We start from the raw sequence: 21700 nt of genomic DNA, 5'->3' as shown, positions 1-21700 counted from the left end.
TGATAACTGTATTATCTGGTTTTCTCCAGGTAATATAGTTAGTGTTGTTTTCTAGACATCACATGACTCGAGTGATGGCCTCAGACATCAGTGCCGTATCACTGAACCGGTCTTCAGTTTGCTGTGCATCAGGTGCTCTTGTGTTGTGTGTTTCAAGTCTCCTAAAAAAAAACATTATCATCTGTGCGTAAGCTTCAAAAACACAAATCTGTGAAGCACTGACGGCGTGCACATGCGCACTACGTGTTTAGTCTATAGGTAATGCACATTTGAATATGTATGTGCGCAGGCATGTAGTCTTTCTTTACAAATTGACCTCAACAAATGCCCTTAAAAATTGATAATCCAGAATGTTTAATCCCTGTGAACCGTCCAGGGCACTCCTGAGCGCCTGATCCTGCACCTGGTGGAGGAGCCGTCAGTCGTCGACCCCACGTACATCGAGGACTTTCTCCTCACACACCGAACCTTCCTGGACAGCCCCATGGACGTGGGCCAGAAACTGCTGGAGTGGTTCAAAGTGGACAGTCTCAGAGACACGGTCAGTCGGTGTGTGTGTGTGTGTGTGTGTGTGTGTGTGTGTGTCAAACCAAAATGTATTCAGACACCAACAACATTTCTCACATTATCACAGTTTATTCGCTATAGTTTAGAAAATGGTAATGAAATATGAGCAGAACTCAGTTGATATTTGACTGGTTTTGTCCGTCCTTCTGTTAGACTGTCTCACACATGAATTATGTTGAATATCTGTCAGCTGTTAAATTTAACTACACAATTAGATAATACCAGTTTAGCTCAACCAGTGACCAAGCAATGCTTCATTTTGTTCAGTCTGTGTGTAAAAAGAGCATTAGCAATTAAAGAAAACACACTTCAGCAAAACATGATCAGCTCAAAGTGTCCGAATAATATTTGGTCCCAAATTGTTATCATTTTCACTGGATGAAGAATTTTTTTTATATAAATACACACACATGCATGTATATATTTAAGAAATATTTGCATATATTTATGCATCATTTATATTATATATAAATAACACATTTTCTTTATATATACATGCAAGTGTGTGTATTTATATATATGAAATAAGTATACACCGTACGCACACATATATCATGTAAACACAAACTTTTATTTTGGATGCGATTAATCATTTACATATTGTGTGATCTTGCAGGTGACGAGAATCGTGTTGTTGTGGGTCAACAATCATTTTAACGATTTCGAAGGCGATCCCGTGATGACACAGTTCCTGGAGGACTTCGAGAAGTTGCTGGATTTCTCGGTGAGTGTCGACATCAGTTCAGACAAAACAAGTTTGTTAAATCAGGATGCCTGTGGTCGTGGAAGACATGGAAGTATCAGGGAGTGCTAAAATAGGGATTTTTAGACCGGGAAACACTTCAGGTTCATCTTTTGTTCAGGTCTAATAGAATACGAAACAAATCTGTAATTTACATTACAAAAGGTTTACATGCACAAACATCATTATTACACACTAAATAGGATAAATAAATAAATAAAAAGCATAATAGATCCCCTTTAAAAAGAGTACTTATGGAAATAATATACTTTAAAATGTAATGATTTTGGATATTTCATTTCATGATATGAAATTAATTTTCATAAAATGAAAATGCTTTATAGTTTACATTTTTATTAATGGATATAATTTAAGAGTGCTTTTTTTTGACCACTTAAGTACATCTTTATATGTTATTTCATAATTCGATTGTGTTTGAAATATGGTTAAACTGTACAGATGAATTCACTGACAAGCATCTATAATAAACTTTAAATATACTTTAATGTAATTTCTACTGAAACTTGCATGTCATATATTTAATATAGTTGTAATGACACATTTGTACTGATGAAGTTGCAATTTAGTACATTTAAAATATTTGAACTTTAAATTGAATATCAATACAATCAAGTACTTTACATGTGCTTTAGTATGTTAGTCAACACATTAAAATAAGTGTACTACTTTAAGGCATGACAGGATTATTAAAACATATGATTTAAAATGTACTTTAAAGACATTTTAGACTTTTTAAAAGTGTGTTAAGAAACACAGCCATGAACTTATACTCTCTTTAAGTACAATTAAGCGCCCTTTGATTTCATTAATATTGTAATATCTGCAAGTGAATATTTAGATTTGAAATTAGATTTGATTAGAATACAGATTTGAAGTACACTACAAGTGCACATTCAGAACAATTAAGTGCACTTCTTTTCTCAAGGGAAAGTCCTGGAAATGAATAAAATCTTCTAACATCATGGAAATGTCTTTAGGGCTTTAGTGAGAAATGAAACTCAAAACTGTATGAACGAGTGATTGTATATTCACAGCAGAGCTTCTGTTTCAGCTGGAACACACATCGCTAGTTTCACTACAGGCCTCATTTACTGAATCAGTGCTATTGTACAGGGGTGTGTTTCCTGAAAGCATCGTTAGCCAACCATGTTCTGTCGTTATCATCATAGTTCAACGAGTCTGTGTTTCCCGAAACCATCGCTCCAGCGAACATTCGCAAACAGCATCTCAGAGTTGTGTGTGTGTGTGTAACGACAGATCTCCTGTGGTTAGATGAGTTTCTAGTGTTCATGACATGTGGACTCAATAAATCCTGATCTTGAGCAAAATAATCAAGCTGACATTCAGGACAACCTGTGTCTTTAATTTACAATACATGCAAATGTCATTTACGTCTTTTAGTTTGTCAAGAGATTTAAAATGTAGTTGTTGAAGAGTGTGTGTGTGTGTGTGTGTGTGTGAACGAGCTCTAGTGTGTGAGAACGAGTCTATGAGTGAATCTGGAAATAAAGCAAAATAACTGAGAGAAATGAGCAATAGTCCTCAGATGCCAGTCCGTAATTTATAGCAAACCATCTCTCAGATCTGAAACAGATTCATTAGATGAAGTTATTACTCCTCCTCCTGTGTGACATCATTAACCAACGTGGTTGAACGACCAATTTGCGACAAAATGGTTTCGGGAAACAGTCGTGACTAGCTAGTGGATTGCAGCAACGTTGCCAACATGTGTGTTAACGTGTGTTTCCCTGAATGGTCTCTCAGAAAATGAAGGGTCACCTGCGTCTGCTGAACATAGCGTGTGCTGCGAAGGCCAAGTGTCGTCAGATCACCCTCCAGAAGCCGTCCCGAGAGTCTCCGCTGTTCTTCGCGCTTCAGGGCGGCAGCGAGCGAGGCTTCGGGATCTTCGTGGAGTCTGTGGCCGAGGGCAGTAAAGCAGCCGAAGCGGGACTCAAGCGCGGGGATCAGGTACGGTTACAGGAACACACGCTCTGCACACAACAACACTTCATTAACATTTCAGCATGAACACGTTGTGCTCGTCTGTCCTCAGATCTTGGAGATTAATGGGCAGAACTTTGAGAACATCTCGTACACCAAAGCCATGGACATCCTCAAGAACAACACACACCTCTCTCTTACTGTGAAGACCAACATCTTCGGTATGTCGCAGTATTTGTACAGTAGCATACACAGTATCACAAAATTAAAGATAATCTGCATGCAGAACACGTAGACTTATTCCAAACTCATCACATATATGTGACCCTGGACCACTGGACTGGTATATTTGTGGCAATAGCCAACAATACATTGTATGGGTCAAAATTATAAATTTTTCTTTTATGCCAAAAATCATTAGGATATTAAATAAAGATCATGATCCATGAAGATATTGTGTACATTTCCTACCTTAATGTATACAAAAATTATTTGTGTGAGTGAATGCTGCAAAATCGTGAACATAAATGAACAACTTTAAAGGAGATTTTCTCAATGTTTCGATTTATTTGCACCCTCAGATGTTCAAATAGTTGTATCTCGGCCAAATACTGTCCTATCCTAACAAACTCAAAACATTTTTTTGCAAATTGACCCATGTGACTGGTTTTGTGGTCCAGGGTCACATATATGACAATGAAAGTTGAAGCTGCTGTTGTATTACAAGTGTCACCATGTAAGTGCCATAAAAGTACTAAACTCATAATATTCAATTAAGTAAGTATGGACTGTGCAATATAGATTGCTTATGGGACTGTGCAATACATTGAATGTTTATACACTTGGGATTGTATGTTGTGTGTTTTGTATTGTGCTTGTGTGTTAATTTTATCACATATCTTAAATATTTAATGGAACAAAACTGACCGATATTTTAACTCTTAATTGTCTTGATCGCTCATTCATGTGTCTCAGTCACTGCAGCACTGATATATGTGCTAGACAACATTATATATACAATATAACTAAATATAAATCTGCAGGATCACCCATATCATCATTATGTAAAATCTTATCGCCCACTAAAACTTGCTCTGTGGTAAAGCATCAAGGCATTATAGACACAACAGTGACTTTCTGTAAAGCTGCTTTAAAATGAAGTGTGTTGTAGAAAGAGCTTTACAAATACACTTGATTTGACTTGATTTTGACTCGTTGCAGTTTTCAAAGAGCTTCAAAATCGAGTGAGGCACGAGAAGAAGAACGGTGGTCCTCACATCCCTAAGATTCAGGAGAGGAAGAGCAACCGCTTCTCCATCCCGGATCTGCCCGGAGACATGGAGTTTCCCTCGGACAGCAAGAGCCGCAAGAAGATGAAGGCCAACACGGTGTCCGGGGGACGCAACAAGATCCGCAAGATGCTGGAGAAGACCAGATTCAGCATCCTCCCCCCGAAACCCTTCAGGTAAACACGAGCTCCTGTGTGGATGATGCTTCACTCCCTGTCTTTAGTCTCCATTCTCCATTCGTTTCCTCATTCGTGTCTGGATCAACGCGCTCTGGGAGTTTCACGGTTCCTCCACCATCCCCATGAAGAGCCTTTACCTGTCATTCTGACGCTCTCACAGGGTTTAAACCATAGACTGTATAAAACAATGGACGTAGTGTGTGACGTCTCCCGTCGGTTCTGAAGAGCATTTTTGAAGCCCAGAGTGGGCGGAGCCGGCCGTCGCCATCTTGGCCGCGCGTCACTCCCGGATAAACGAAAATGTGCAGCGAGGCGGATTAGCTGAGGTGACGTGACGCTAACAGACAGCAGACAAACGGCTAGTAGTGACATCAGCGGCAATCCACCTGTCACTCAAGTGGCCACGCCCTTAATTATGCAGAACTTTAAGGCTTAATATCATTTAAACGGATGAGTTATAAAAATATTCACCCCCCTTACAGTCGTCATGAAGGGCAACATTAGCTAAATAGACCAAAACCACTTTTTGTACCAGGCTGTAAACATGTTTTTTTCTGCTGTAAAGTTGGGCATTTTAACATGGGGGTTTATGGGATTGAGTCTCTTCTGCAGCCTGTCTCTAGTGGCCAGTCGATGAACTGCAGTTTAAGTCACTTCCGTGTTGGTTTCAAGAGAGAGACGGGAAGGCTTCCGCTTGGTTTAAACACACCTCCATCCATCCATTAGTTAGTTGTCCTCTTGAGTGGTCATCACTACGGTCAGGAACTGAGGCAGGACAAGACACCCCTGTAATATATTGTTGTTTTCTCACTGTGGTGAGAGAAAATGTGCTTAAGTGTCATGAAATTTACACCATAAGATTACATCGACAAGCACTTTGTCTGTCCACAAAATCAATCACAGATATCGGCCCACTCTGCGAGTGCTCTACTGTCCAGCACTCTCAACAAAATGTATAAGATCGGATCGGCCCAGACCTGTACGTCATCTTACATCGCATGCAGTTTAGTTACAAACAGCATGCAGGGCACTATGGAAGTAAAATAATGCCAAATGTTTTTAAAAAACAAATAAAGCTTGTTGAATTGCATATTTACCATTGAACCTGCGTGCATTTTAATGCATTGTATTTTCAGGGCTTGCATTTTTATGGACTGAAATTCAACACGGTTGTATATTTAAGCTGTGAATATTTCAATTCAAAACATTTCACACACATTTTCATTATTAAAAATTCAATAATCCATATTCAGATTTCAGATTTCACTTCCAAAATATTCATTCTGTTTAAAAATACAATCTATAATATTCGACAGGCAATTTTCGCTTTATTATGCTTTACAAATTCAACATTTCACATTCGTGAATACTACAGGAATAGCAGTAGATTACGATTCATAATCTCATAATTTATTGAATTTTTAATAATGAAAATTTGTGTGAAATGTTTTGAATTGAAATATTCACAGCTTAAATATACGACCATGTTGAATTTCAGCCTATAATAATGCAAGCCCTAACAATACAATGCATTAAAGTGAAAGCACAGTTAATGCAATGCATATTTTTTCAAGAAGTGCAATTCAACAAGCTTTTTTGTTTCAAAAGCATTTGCCATTATTTTATTTACATACTGATTGCGATATGAAGCCTATTAGAATGCATTAAAAATGCCACCAAAATTCAACATATGAGGCCATTTTGTCTGAAATTTATATCACATGATAAATTTTGAACAATATCGCAAGAGTGCAGGTTATTCCCGAATAATTGCACAATTACAAATGTGATAATAATTTTATAGAGCAGTTCGATAAAGTTACATTTTAGACACAATATTGTAAATAGTTTTTTGTTTTTGCTCAGTTTCACCAATGAAAGTAGTTCCTATTCAGCGCTTTTGTCATCTAACACAATAATTACTTTAAATGACCTTTTGGGGGGTCATTTCTCAACCAGAATTGATGGCGATCATGTAATTAATTAGATTTAAATATTTCAATTTTTTAAGTCACACTGTTCATATGTTGTTGTTCTGGCCATGACATCACAGAAACAAAAGCTTGTTGCGTATCACTGTCACAGTGCAGAAAATCTGAATGACCTAAAACAGGCGTCATGTTGTTCATGCACAGTGTGTGTGTTATGTTATGAGGTTGGGGTGAATGTGAGCGCAGTAAGTGTGTGTCTGTGGGTCATCTCTGTGCTTGATGCTTGTTCTGCTTGACATCACGTGTCTTCTGTTTTTATGGCTGCTTCACTTGCACAGGGGACTGTTTGGGTAAGAGACACCAGCTCAACACTCTCTCTCTCTCTCTCTATCTCATGAAATATGTCATAATGTTAAGAGTAGTGCAGCACAAATCGTTTGCGTGAACATTCATGTTGCTTCATCTTCACATAAACCATGCGATTGTGCTCACAGTCCAGACTCAGCATCTGTGCGTACACCAACAACACATTTCACTGGCACTTCTTCTCTTTCCTGCGTGTTCATGAAGAGTTGCATCACATCCTAACCAGGCACGACCTTTCCAGCAGCCAATCAGAGCCGCTAACAACACTGTCCTGTGGACTAAGGCTGTGATTGGCCAGGAGAGTATCACGTCGTGCCTTGTTAGGTGTTTTCTGTCATTGGTCAAGATCTTTTCCTTGTGTAAATGAACCGTGTCAAACAGTGCTGTCATGCCCTGTGTGGAAGTCGTTCTTTTCAATTCCTGTTTCTGTGAAATCACAAGCGCTGTTTGTCACGTGACCTGGACCTGGACAAACACTAGCTGTGTCTCACATACATGCAAAAATAAGAAAAAAAGACATTTCTTATTTTTGTATGTATGTGGATAAATAAATAAAAACTGCTTTGGTAAATCATAATTATGAAAAAAAAGTCAAATTTATTTCACAACTCATTATAATAAAGTCATTATGACTTATGATTTATTTTGATGGTCCCTTTAGCACGTTCTGTTGTCTAGAAGTAACATTGCACCTACATGTCTACTAACTCTCATCAGAGTATTAGTAGAGTATTAGTAGATTGGTAGGTTTAGGGTTAGAATAAGTTGACATGTAGTTGCAAAGTTACTTATAGTCAGTAGAGTGTCTGTTGGAGGACCATCACAATATAAAGAGTTATCAGATATTAAGCAGACAGTCTACTAATACTCTAATGAGAGTTAGTTGACATGTAGTTGCAAAGTTACTTATAGTCAACAGAATGTTCAAAAGGGACCATCAAAATAAAGTGAAACCAAAAATGTAATCGACTGAATCGAATTTACTTTTTATCATCATAACTTGACTTTTTATGTCATTTAAATGTTAAATTTCTACATAATTTTTACTTAGATATAGTATCTCATAATTATGACTAGGTATGTCATCATTTTATCTCAATATGACTTTTTATCTCATAATTTTGAGTCAGTTTTGACTTTATCTCATAACTACGACTTAGTATGTCATAAATATGACTTGGAACGTAAATTTTATTTCATGACTTTTTATCTAATAATTTTGACTTTATCTCATAATAATGACAGTATTTCATAATTTCGACTCTTATCTCATGATTTTTTTAATCTCATAATTATGACATAGTATTTAGACTTAACTCATCACTTTTTATCTCATAATTTCAGCTTTTGCCAATTTCGACTATCTCATAATTCTGATTTAGTATGTCATAATTACAGTTTGCTCCACAAATATTCCTCTTAGTCTTTCATTCAAAATATTCACAAAAATCTAACCTTTAATTAAAGTCAAATAGTTAATCTTATCAAATTTTTATTTTTTAAATTGTAAAAAAATAATAAAAAAATCTGAAATTTATAGAGAAATTGCAAAAACTAATTTTCACTGTCATTTTCGCCCATATTTACCGAGGGTGCCGATATTTTTTGAGCCCACTGTATGATGTAGAATGTCAAACTTTGTAATTTTATCTCATAATTATGATTTACCAAAGCATGATTTTGTTTTCTCTAATGTGGCATAAATGGGCTTCCATACCTGTGTATCTACCTCTGTGTGACTATTGGGGATGTTCTCTGTGCTGATGTGTTCTCTCAGAGTGGATCATCACTTCTGTCTGTCTCGCTGTCTCTCTGCTCTGAGAGTGAGACAGCTTCATGTAAATCAGCCCGTCTGTGTAAAGCTCAGCGTCTGATTGGCAGGAGTTTACCCATGAGCCAGCGCTGAGACGTCACGTGTGCTTCTGCTGTGTTTGCTCATCTCAGGCTTGAGTCTCATTCATGGATTATGTGTGTGTGTGTTCACTCTGTGTTTGTGCTTGTGTCTGTTTAGAGCGTTTTCACACTGCAGTTCGGTCGGTTTGGGGTTTTTTTTTTTTACACAATAAAAAAAAGCAACTCACACATAGTGTCAAATGCCAGACTATAAAAATATTTTTTTTAGGCTAGATTTAAAATCAGCAAGTGTTTGAGCCTGTGCAAATGCTCTGTCACCCCTGCTCTTCAACTTTACCCGTGGGACAACTAAAAGCAAATGGTCAGCAGGCCTAAGTGCTCTTAGCGGAGCATACAGCTTAGTCAGAAAGATATTTAGGTGCTAAACCATTAAGAGATTTAAAAACAAAATCTTAAAATGAATCCTGAAATGGACAGGTAGCCAGTGAAGAGAGGCAAGAACAGGGGTAATGTGTTCCCGCTTTCATGTACCCGTCAACAGGCGAGCTGCTGCAGTCTGGAGAGAGAGGTCTGACTAATGCCTATATAGAGGCCATTACAATAATCCAGACGAGATGAAAATATGAACAAGTCTTTGAAAGTCTTTAAAGGACAGGAAAGATTTCACCTTGGTGAGTTGTCTCAATTGGGAAAAAAAATAGATTTAACTACCGAGTTAATCTGTTTGTCCGACTTTAAATCACAATCAGTAATAACACCAACATTTTTTACATAGGGCTTCACAAGTGGATTCAATTCACCGAGGTCCAAATCTAATGACTCATAAGTGCCTCCCGGCGTAAACAGCATAACTTCTGTTTTATTTTCATTAAAACTAAGGAAATTTAGTGCCATCCAGGCCTTAATTTCCTCAAGACACTGCAATAGAGGCTCTAAAGTCTTTTCGTTTCAAAGGCAGATACATTTGCGTATCGTCTGCATAACAATGAAAAGAAATACCAAATTTCAAAAAAATATGTCCTAAGGGGAGCATATACAGGGAGAACGAAACAGGCCCCAAAATAGAGCCCTGGGGGACCCCACACGTGAAAGAAGCCGTTGAGGGGAGACAGTCTCCAAAACGAACTGAGAAAGTTCTTTCAGACAAATAAGATGTAAACCATGTACCCTTAATACCCTAACCCAGCAAATCAAACCTTCACCAGTGATGTTACTCCAGGGGTCTCATTTATACAACTGTGTGTAGGATCCTTACTAAAAGTGTATGTGCGCCCGAAAGCCAAAAATGTATGTGCATCTCATTACATTGCTAAAAATCATTAAGTAGCCTATCCTTGCCTTGTTTTTGAATAAATAAATCAAATAGTATAAAAAACATTTCAGAGAAAGTTTTTCTCAATCTTTTAATTTCCGCTGGCCAAATAATATTTTTAATTGCTTTATATTTGTAATGGAAACAGATAGGCCTTATTGTACATTAATGATCATCATTTGCACAGAAATATTTTCTCAGATCATGAGTTCTGCTATTATCATGCGCTAAGCAAACATTAAAACACAGCAAGCCACAGGAAAAGTGTTCAAAAGCATCGCATCCACTACAAATATTTCTATTTATTAGAATATAATCTCTTTTGTAACTTCTCAGTAAAGATTTGATGTAATTTAAGTGCTTAACTCCATTAATGAGAATGGCATATTTCATCTAAATGAGTATATCAGATGTAAAACAGAGTTTAAATCTGATATGATTAATCATTTATGATTAGGACTCTATGATTAGAAGATTTAAAGTGGTTTTCCTTCATCAGTCCCTCAGATCCCCATCGGTGTCTCCAAACTGCTCCGTCTCCTAAATGTTCGTACGCATGATCAGAGTTTACATACAGATGCACGTTCTCCCGTCAAGTGTGTTTTTAATAGGTCACAACCTCTGTGTGAGAAGTGGCGTATGTTTATAAATGAGACCCCTGGTCTTTCTCTGAAGCATTTTCTCTGAATAACCACGTCACGTAGGGTTATTATGTAAGGGATAATGTAGATCCAGCCGGTTGTTATCTCAGAATAAACCCTGACGGGGTGATCAGGATCAGGTCTTCATCAGCCTGAAGGGGTTTATTCTGAGATAACAACCGGCTGGATGTACATTATCACACTTATTACACGGCTTTTTGCCACATAAGTAAATAATAAGACATGAAATATTGATCTGAGTCAAAATATTTGATTAGGTATTTAAACGCAAAGCTTCTGCGGAGAGAGCAGTTTCAGCGGCGAGTTCAAACTAGACGTACATTTAAGGGATATGGTTAATACCACATAAATAATTATGGGGATTAGAGATATTGATTTCAGATTAAACTGTTTTAAAACCGTACCTGTTTATATCTTATAATCCAGCAGTGTACAAAACAATAGTCACAAAATGGCCGCATCTGCGTTTGTATGAAACGAGAAAGAGAGTGAGTCCACGATACTGGATGGCATAATTAAATAACTGTACACAAAATATTGATTTAACTAAGTTTTTATATTTTATTAGCTCACCAAATGCAAAACTTCCACGAAGAAAACCCGTTCCTAGTGAGTGTATAGCGCTGATGAGTCCAGTGACCCGGATGAGCCTGTGTTTCTGTTCTCAGAGGTTGTTATCTGGGAATAATACACCGCTGGATGGAGCGATTGACCAATCAGAATCAAGCATTCCACAGAGCCGTGTAATAAATGATGATAACCAGTTGCAGAACAGCTGTTTTTCTTATTAATAGTTATTCTTTTAGCAAAATCACATTCGGTTCGTCTCTATCCAGTTCAGTCAAATCAAGTGTGAAAACGGCCTAAATGTCCACGTCTTCCATCTGTGTGTGTGTGTGTGTGTGTGTGTGTGTTGACATGCAGTGTTAGTGTGTTGAGCCGGCTGTAATCCTTCTTCCTCTGTGTGTGCAGTGACAGTGGCTTGTCCCACTCTCAGGATGACAGTATGGTGGGCACGAAGCAGTGCCGGCACAGCGTGGCCATCATGCCGATCCCGGGCAGCCTGTCGTCCAGCAGTCCTGACCTGCTCCAGCCCGCCAGCGCGCTCGACTTCACCAACCCCGCAGGTAACACACACAACCACGCGCTGATATAATGACCACACACATGTCATCAGATTATACAGGGAATGCACTGACGTCACTTTCCCACGGGAACACGCTCCCTCAGCCGGCCTGAGTGGCAGAAGAGCTGCTGCGTGACTGGGTTTAACAGGGGAAACTGCCAGTAAAACGAACGATTATCAGTTTAAACTAAAGGTTGGACTCGATATAGTGTTTCTTACATCTTACCCAAGATCCAGTGATCATGGACATTGACATGCAGCAGGAATCGTGTTTCCTGACATTTATATGAGCCTGATTTCGATGCCGGGGAAATACATGACGCAAATTTGCCCGTGAACGCTTTATATTTAATATAGGTCTAAATCCAGGGGATCACTTATAGCAATGTTATTTATATCATTATGAAAAAATGTGTATTGCATTTAATATACATTTAAACTGTAATAATTTTTAATTGTAAATAACATTAATTTGTTTTAAATTATTTTCGTTTAAAGTGTATGATATCCGTTGTGTGCACTCTTTTTTTAAAGTATCCTGAAGTGTACTTCTGTTCACAATAGAGGGTTTCTTCTGTGTATGAGTGAAGCTGAAGCTGTTTATTTCTCCGTATTTCAAGCTCTGAAACCAATCTACATTTAGATATAGTTAGAATATATGAGGATGTTAGGAAGGATTCCAGTAAATGTTTCCTTTCTGAAACCTCAGCTCTGGGTTGTGTCAAATGAAAGCGTGCGGCTGGTTTCAGATCCACTGCACACTAATCGGGAAACCTGCTGAAGTTGATGTGCAGTACGAGAGATGTTTATAATGGACATCTTTAGATTAGTTGTGATGTCCCCACTGGTGTGTGCTGTAGCTGTCATGTGTCAATCCTCTCTCTCTCTCTCTCTCTCTCTCTCTCTCTCTCTCTCTCTCTCTCTCTCTCTCTCTCGGCTCCACCAGTGGCTGGTTTCTACTGTAAGTACACTGTACACGTCAAACACTCTTTTCCTTTTCATGCGTTTAACTCTTGTATGCTGTTTTGAACCTAATTGCATGTGGTCAGTGTTGGGAGTAACTACAAGTAACTTGAGTTAAGTAATCCGATTACTTTTTTCAAGTAACTTGTAAAGTAACGCATTACTTTTACATTTACAGCAAAATATCTTCACATTGACAGGAGACAGACAGCTCTCCTGTCCTCATGTTGTGTGTGTGTGTGTGTGTGTGTGTGTGTGTGTGTGTGTGTGTGTGTGTGTGTGTGTGTGTGTGTGTGTGTGTGTGTGTGTGTGTGTGTGTGTGTGCTGTGTGAAAACATGATGGTTATTGTAGTTCTAGACTAAATGTGAGCATTGACTAATCTCACTTGCACAAACTAAGTTTGTAAGTAAGTAACTAAGTTACTTTTTAAGGGAGTAACTCAATATTGTAATGCATTACTTTTCAAAGTAACTTTCCCCAACACTACATGTGGTTATGAGTTTGTGGCATGAAATGATTTACACTCGACGTCAAAAAGCATGCGGAAACGCCGTCATTATGGTGGATTGTGGTCCACACCCATAGGACTTTCATTCATCAAGTGAAGATGTGAATGAAACCTGAAAGAGATTTCTGTCATTTACATCATCTGGATGATGGGATAGTGTTTGAGCCATTGCCTTGTTTTCCAAATCTGAGCCAAGCATCTCACCATTGACCTTTATTTCAAATGCTTTCACCGGTTGTGTGTGTTTAACTGCATCTCCTTCCTCTTGCGGGTCACAGACATTCCCGATCAGGTGATCCGCGTGTTCAAGGCGGACCAGCAGAGCTGCTATATCATCATCAGTAAAGACACCACAGCCAAAGACGTCGTCTCGCATGTAGTGAGCGAGTTCGGCCTCATCGCAGCTTCGGAAACCTACTCGCTGTGTGAGGTCTCTGTTAGTCCTGAAGGGGTCATTAAACAGCGCCGGCTGCCGGACCAGCTCTCAAAACTAGCAGACCGCATCCAACTCAACGGCAGGTAAGGGCAGAGCCAACACCTCTTAAAGGGATAGTTCACACAAAAATTAAAATTAGCCCATGATTTACTCATCCTAGGTGTATATGACTTTCTTTATTCAGACGAATACAATCTGAGTTATATTAAAGGTCCCATTTTGCCAAAACTGATATTCCCTGGCTTAGGGGCGATGAAACTACCATATACGTTTCAAAACAGTCCATCTACAGACAAATGCACACAGCCTGCATAAAGTAGCTGTGCCTTTTCATGAGCCGTTGTCGTATAAATGTGATCACCAAACACTGCCACCAAACACTGCCCACCGTCAGGAAACGACATCATTGCACAGGCTTCCGGACAACAACGTTTTTTCAAAGAAGCTTCTCCTCAAAGATGCTGCAGTCTCTACAGTTCAAGTTTACCTCGGGCGTCAATAACAGCATATGTTCTCGCGTTCTGTGGGCATCCTTGCAGATTGACCACAAGTACACCTTTTAAAGAAAAAAGTTACATTGTAAAAGAAATTGTAGCACGTCAACTTATTGTATCAGTAGGAAAGCAATAGTTACATAGCTTACTGCATTCGGTGTCTGTCTGCTAACGTTACATTGTGTATAACTAGCTATTAACGTACATATTTTGGAGATTTAAATCGAATTTGACAAAAAAAAGTCTGAGTTTGTTTACAGACAGTTTAAATTAGCGTTAACGTTAAATCTGCGTGCAGCACTGATGTAATGGTAATTATAATACTCTTACAATAACACCGAAAGTAAGGAGGTGGTTGTTTGTCTCCTGAGTCCGGCTCGAACATATAAGGCCGGATAACATTTCCCTCAGCAATGTCCATCATTACAGGTGTTTTATTTACCTCACTCATGAGCCACATCAGGCTACAGCATACATGACCCTAGTTACCTGTGGTTGGCCTGCCCGTGCATCACTCGGAAAACAACAGACCAATCAGAAGAGAGGCTCATGAATATTAATTAGACAGGCCTCCTCAGAAAGGAGCTGTAAAAATATATTGAAATGGTTTTTGGTACTTATACCGCAAATATATATTCTTAAGGACATCACAACCTAAAATAAAACTTCAGAAAGGTGTACAAAATGGGACCTTTAAAAACTGTCCTGGCTCTTCCAAGCTTTATAATGGCAGTGAATGGTTGTTTCTGTTTTGAAGTCCATCAAAGTGCATCTATCCATCATTAAAGGGCATCTATCCGTCATAAAAGTTAATCTATCCATCATAAAAGTGCATCTGTCCATCATAAAAATGCATCTATCCGTCATAAAAGTGCATCTGTCCATCATAAAAGTGCATCTATCCGTCATAAAAGTTCATCTATCCATCATAAAAGTGCATCAATCCATTATAAAAGTGCAATTTATCCATCATAAAAGGGCATCTATCCATCATAAAAGTGCATCTATCCATCATAAGTGTATCTATCCATTATAAAAGTGCATCTGTCCATCATAAAAGTGCATCTGTTTATCATAAAAGTGAATCTGTCCATCATAAAAGCACATCTATCATGATAAAAGTGCATCTATCCATCATAAAAGTTCATCTATCCATCATAAAAGTGCATCTATCCGTCATAAAAGTTCATCTATCCGTCATAAAAGTGCATCTGTCCATCATAAAAGTGCATCTATCCGTCATAAAAGTTCATCTATCCATCATAAAAGTGCATCAATCCATTATAAAAGTGCAATTTATCCATCATAAAAGGGCATCTATCCATCATAAAAGTGCATCTATCCATCATAAGTGTATCTATCCATTATAAAAGTGCATCTGTCCATCATAAAAGTGCATCTGTTTATCATAAAAGTGAATCTGTCCATCATAAAAGCACATCTATCATGATAAAAGTGCATCTATCCATCATAAAAGTGCATCTATCCATCATAAAAGGGCATCTATCCATCATAAAAGTGCATCTATCCGTCATAAAAGTGCTTCTATCCGTCATAAAAGTTCATCTATCATCATAAAAGTGCATCTATCCATCATAAAAGTGCATCTATCCATCATAAAAGTGCTTCTATCCAACATAAAAGGGCATCTATCCGTCATAAAAGTTCATCTATCCATCATAAAAGTGCTTCTATCATCATAAAAGTGCTTCTATCCATCATAAAAGTGCATCTATCCATCATAAAAGTGCTTCTATCATCATAAAAGTGCATCTATCCATCATAAAAGTGCATCTATCCATCATAAAAGGGCATCTATCCGTCATAAAAGTTCATCTATCCATCATAAAAGTGCTCTATCATCATAAAAGTTCATCTATCCATCATAAAAGTGCATCTATCCATCATAAAAGTGCTTCTATCCATCATAAAAGGGCATCTATCCGTCATAAAAGTTCATCTATCCATCATAAAAGTGCTTCTATCATCATAAAAGTGCATCTATCCATCATAAAAGTGCTTCTATCCATCATAAAAGGGCATCTATCCGTCATAAAAGTTCATCTATCCATCATAAAAGTGCTTCTATCATCATAAAAGTGCATCTATCCATCATAAAAGTGCATCTATCCATCATAAAAGTGCTTCTATCCGTCATAAAAGGGCATCTATCCGTCATAAAAGTTCATCTATCCGTCATAAAAGTGCATCTATCCATCATAAAAGTGCTTCTATCATCATAAAAGTGCTTCTATCATCATAAAAGTGCATCTATCCATCATAAAAGTGCTTCTATCATCATAAAAGTGCTTCTATCCATCATAAAAGTGCTTCTATCATCATAAAAGTGCTTCTATCATCATAAAAGTGCTTCTATCATCATAAAAGTGCTTCTATCATCATAAAAGTTCATCTATCCATCATAAAAGTGCTTCTATCCATCATAAAAGTGCATCTATCCATCATAAAAGAGCTTCTATCCATCATAAAAGGGCATCTATCCGTCATAAAAGTTCATCTATCCATCATAAAAGTGCATCTATCCATCATAAAAGTGCATCTATCCATCATAAAAGTGCATCTATCCATCATAAAAGGGCATCTATCCATCATAAAAGTGCTTCTGTCAAAGTCAACAGTGATTACAAAGTGTTTGGTTTCATTTCTTTGAATTGTTATGTAATTGATGACTAGTCTAATCTTGGGCTATGGTTTAGACGTCTATTCAATTTTCACTGACAGCCCAAACTTTGCCTTGTTTTGAGCTAGACGTCTGGGATGTGTTTGAACGGCTTTTAGACGTCATTTAAACGCAAAATTGCTTGCTGGCTATCGTTACACCCCTACTATACAGTGATCCCGTGATTGGTGTGTTTGCTCAGGTACTACCTGAAGAACAACATGGAGACGGAGACGCTGTGCTCGGATGAAGACGCTCAAGATCTGCTGAGGGAGAGTCAGATCGGGCTCCTCCAGCTCAGCACCGTGGAGGTGGCGGCTCAGCTCTCCATGCGGGACTTCGGCCTGTTCAGGAACATCGAGTCCACCGAGTACGTGGACGACCTGTTCAAGCTGGACCCGGGCGGTGGCCAACATCTGAAGCAGTTCGAGGAGATCATCAACCAGGAGACGTTCTGGGTGGCCACTGAGATCCTCCGCGAGGCCAACGCGCTCAAGCGCATGAAGAACATCAAGCACTTCATCAAGATCGCCCTGCACTGCCGGGAGTGCAAGAACTTCAACTCCATGTTTGCCATCATCAGGTGAGTCCGCCTTTCGCTCGAGCTGACAGTTCTCGGGCTGCTTACAGTTTCTCAATGATGATAAGAAATTAAGGTCCCACTTTATATTAAAGGTGCAGTGTGTGATTTTTAGCGGCATCTAGTGGTGGGGTTGTGAATTGCACCTAACCGAAGTTACAGTGGCCGACAGGAAGTGATGTCGTCGTCTGAGACAGCAGAGAGTAGCCAGTTAAACACTGAGGTTTCTTTACAAAGATAAATTGAGAAATTGTTTATTATTCAGTAAAACGATGTTATTGTGAATATTATTGTCACCTGTTCATCATTGTGTCAGTGTTTTATCCGCTGACTTTAGCTGTAGCTTCTCTGCACGAAGAACAACATAGTGACGAAACGCGTTTGTCCACTCAGGGCCACTGTAGAAACATGTCGATGTAAGCGGACCCGCGGTGTGTGTAGAGAGAAATGCCTCATTTTAAGGTTATAAAAACATAACGGCTCATTATGTAAGCTCTTTATACACCACTGAAAACACAGTTATGTAAATGATATTGCATTTCTGTCAACAGATCCTCTGGGTTTTTTTTATAGTGATGTTGACCTGATAAAGTTATCAGCATGTTTCTAAATTATCCACAAGACAAGATAATAACAAATGATTACATTTACAAAAAAAGTTGACATGCTCTTTGATCCTCAGTGTTTTATGGTGGTTATGCAGCTTCGATGCAGATATTTTATGTTTTAATAGTTAAAGATCTTGCATATTGTATATTGTGTGGTTGGTGTGCTTCTGAGCAGGGCCGCAGATGTTCATGCGCTGTGTTTTGTGTGCTCCTCAGTGGTCTTAATCTGGCTTCAGTAGCTCGACTGAGGAGCACGTGGGAGAAACTGCCCAGTAAGTATGAGAAGCTGTTCCGCGACCTTCAGGACATCTTCGACCCGTCACGAAACATGGCCAAATACCGCAACATACTGAGCAGCCAGAGCGTGCAACCTCCCATCATCCCCCTGTTCCCTGTGGTCAAGAAGGACCTCACTTTCCTGCACGAAGGTCAGTGGCTCAAGTCTACAAACTCTCTTCAGAAGTAACATTTCCTGATAATCTACTCTCCCCCACGTCATCCAAGATGTTCATGTGTTTCTGTCTTCAGTGGAAAAGAAATGAAGGTTTTTGAGGAAAACACTCCAGGATGTTCCTCCATATAGTGTCTTCAATGGGGTCCAACGGGTCGAAGGTCCAGATGTGAGTTTCAGTGCAGCTTCAAAAGTCTCGACACGATCCAGCCGAGGAGTAAGAGTCTTATCTAGACAAACCAGCGGACATTTTATAACAAAATAAATATTTATATACTTTTAACCTCAAATGCTGGTCTGGCACTAGCTGTGATGCGCCACACATTACGCAATCAGGTTGAAAGGTCACACGTGACGTTTCTTCCGCGTGTTTACAAAGCCAACGTGCAAAGACTGAGTCAAACGCCCTTTACAAAAAATAAATTAAAGGTAAAACAACGAAGTTGGAGGAGAAAATGTGGAGTTTTTCTCCCTACACTACATTTATAGACCGGAACACGTGTGACCTTTCAACCTGATGACGTAATGTGTGTCGCATCACAGCTAGTGCCAGACCAGCATTTGTGGTTAAAAGTATATAAATGTTTATTTTGTTCTAAAATGTCCGCTGGTTTGTCTAGATAAGACTCCTATTCCTCGGCTGGATCGTGTCGAGACTTTGAAGCTGCACTGAAACTCACATCTGGACCTTCGACCCGTTGGACCCCATTGAAGTCACTATATGGAGGAACATCCTGGAGTGTTTTCCTCTAAAACCTTAATTTCTTTTCCGACTGAAGAAAGAAAGACATGAACATCTTGGATGACGTGGAGGAGAGTAGATTATCAAGTGAACTAATGGGTTTTGACATGTCAGGTCCTTGAACTGTCCATCATCTCTTGTCTTGCTCAGGGAACGATTCGAGTGTTGACGGCCTGGTCAATTTCGAAAAGTTGCGAATGATCGCCAAGGAGATCCGAAACGTTGTGCGCATGACATCAGCCAACATGGACCCGGCACTCATGTTCAGACAGAGGTGAAGACACACACACACACACACAGAGCATGAACTAAAGTCCAATGGAAATCAAAATTGATTCCTGCACTTATTGTGAAAGATTCATTAGTGCACATTATTGTGAAAAGAAAACACAGTTTTCCTTCACGTCGTGTAGGCCATGTTAGGCTCACGCATCAGTCCAGCCAGATAAGTCTCGCCCTACTGTTGATCTTGTGTTGATCATCTTCATTTAATGTCAGTCAGTCGCTCGCCCCTGTGTTGACGGTGGACACATGGTTCACAGTAGCCGCGTTTCCACTGTCGGGCCAGGGCTTTAAACGGGCCGTGCCGGGCTAATAGCCTCGGGCCAATAGCACCGGGCATGCGTTTCCACTGTCGGGCCAGAAGCTCCACAGCGCTTCACTAAAACACGCCCGTAACACGCCTCTCTGGGACAACGTCACACTAACCCATCATTTCACCAACAAATGGAAGTTTTATCAGAAAACTAATCAGAAATCACTGGAAACAGCGTTGAAAACAAACACGATAAAAGCGGCCGTTTGCTGGCATTTTTTGTTTGTTTGTTTAGCAGCTACTTGAATAATTAAAACCCAAGCATCGATGGTTTACCACAGGTTTACAATAAAAAGTGATACATTGATCATAATGAATTCATTTATGTAAAAATTGCACATTAGTCACTCAGAAATAAATTACCGTTAGGTCTATTTCACAAAAGAAAGAGGACACACTTACTTTTTCAGTCGCGTCAGTTTCTTTATCTGGTAACTTAGTTACAGGACATATTTACATCACATTTAGAAAAAATGATAATTTCTACAAATGCCATACGACCTGAGGAGCTTTAGCACTCTCTCGACTCCCATACAGATATTTTCAGTCAGAGAAACAGAGGAAGCTCCCGAAAAAGTTACTTTATTTTTTGATAGTCCGGTTTAAAGAGACGAGACGTACGTAGGCTATGACAGATAAAATAAAAACATGACTGTGATAGCCTTTAAGATTGGTCTGATTTCTTCAAGCGTTAGCTATGTTTTTTTTTTTTTACTATGCGTATCTTCAAGCGTTTACTATGTTTACTATGGTAACGGCTAGCGCGCATAATCTTTTGCATCACAAACAGAAGGCATTCAAACATGAACGCGATTTAAATTATTTTATTTTTAAGTCTTAAATGCTGACAGAATCATCCGGCGCTGCCGTCTCCCAACGGTAAACTCCTCCTCTGTTGGTAACCACTCCTCTAGCCCGAGCTGGCCCGCTTTGGCCCAAGGTATTCGACGGGCCAGAAATCCTGGCCGTTGGCCCCGAGTAAGCCCCGATCAAGCCCCGGAAGTGACAGTGGAAACGCGACTGACCCTGGCACGCACTAGCACGGCCCGGCCCTGGCCCGACAGTGGAAACGCGGCTAGTGTCAGTTTTTGTGATTGACAGCTGCATTTACTTACAGGTGTGAGTCTCGAAACGCCCTGTTCAAACAGGAAGTTCACTGTCTTTATGAACGTGCAGCGTAATTTTTTCCTCTAGCGATTCGAAGTCATTCCAACAATCATGGCAACGGATGTTTGTGTATATCTCAGTCATTGCACTAGACATCATTATTAATGGAAGGAGACATGGGCGTTTCATCCAATCATTAATGGCAAGGAAAGAGCGTTATACTGAGAGCGGCTCATATGAGGAGTTTCTGGGTGTTTCTCCCTCAAATCTGCTTCAAGATCTTGATTGTGGCATTTCTTAGTGGTTTAGAGTCCAGTATTCCTGTAATTATTTCGTCTTTTTTGAGTTTAATGAAGAACTCTGTCTCGTCTTCTGTCCAAACACACCTCATCATCTACGTCAGGTGACTGTAAATGTGCAAAAACTGTTTCCATTGCAGTTTTGAGAAATATTCCTTTTTCAAATTGCCTGAAAAACCTCCTCATGCGAGCGGAAGTACGTTTTTTGCGAAATATGGGAGTTTTTGCAAAATTGGAGTTTCAATT

At 39.2% G+C, this 21700-nt stretch overlaps 1 protein-coding gene across 25 annotated transcripts in view; it reads left to right on the top strand.

The window, feature by feature from the left end:
* Positions 1 to 21700, top strand: part of rapgef6 (Rap guanine nucleotide exchange factor (GEF) 6) — a 141210-nt gene that overhangs the window by 100040 nt on the left and 19470 nt on the right. For 14 of the 25 annotated variants that reach the window (XM_084386824.1, XM_084386817.1, XM_084386836.1 and 11 more), the window contains 11 exons: positions 377 to 541; positions 1184 to 1291; positions 3095 to 3298; positions 3384 to 3492; positions 4493 to 4736; positions 11837 to 11991; positions 12937 to 12951; positions 13741 to 13981; positions 17275 to 17655; positions 18477 to 18688; positions 19604 to 19727. In XM_084386824.1, coding sequence (XP_084242950.1) covers positions 377 to 541; positions 1184 to 1291; positions 3095 to 3298; positions 3384 to 3492; positions 4493 to 4736; positions 11837 to 11991; positions 12937 to 12951; positions 13741 to 13981; positions 17275 to 17655; positions 18477 to 18688; positions 19604 to 19727 — 1958 coding nt within the window. The remainder of the gene's footprint in view (positions 1 to 376; positions 542 to 1183; positions 1292 to 3094; positions 3299 to 3383; positions 3493 to 4492; positions 4737 to 11836; positions 11992 to 12936; positions 12952 to 13740; positions 13982 to 17274; positions 17656 to 18476; positions 18689 to 19603; positions 19728 to 21700) is intronic. The other 11 variants (XM_084386819.1, XM_084386820.1, XM_084386826.1 and 8 more) reach the window with 1 other exon arrangement.

The sequence above is a fragment of the Rutilus rutilus genome, assembly GCF_951802725.1.
Source record: "Rutilus rutilus genome assembly, chromosome: 18".
Lineage (NCBI taxonomy): Eukaryota > Metazoa > Chordata > Actinopteri > Cypriniformes > Leuciscidae > Rutilus > Rutilus rutilus.
The sequence above is the reverse complement of the archived record's forward strand: the minus strand, read 5'-3'. Positions and strand labels throughout refer to the sequence as shown.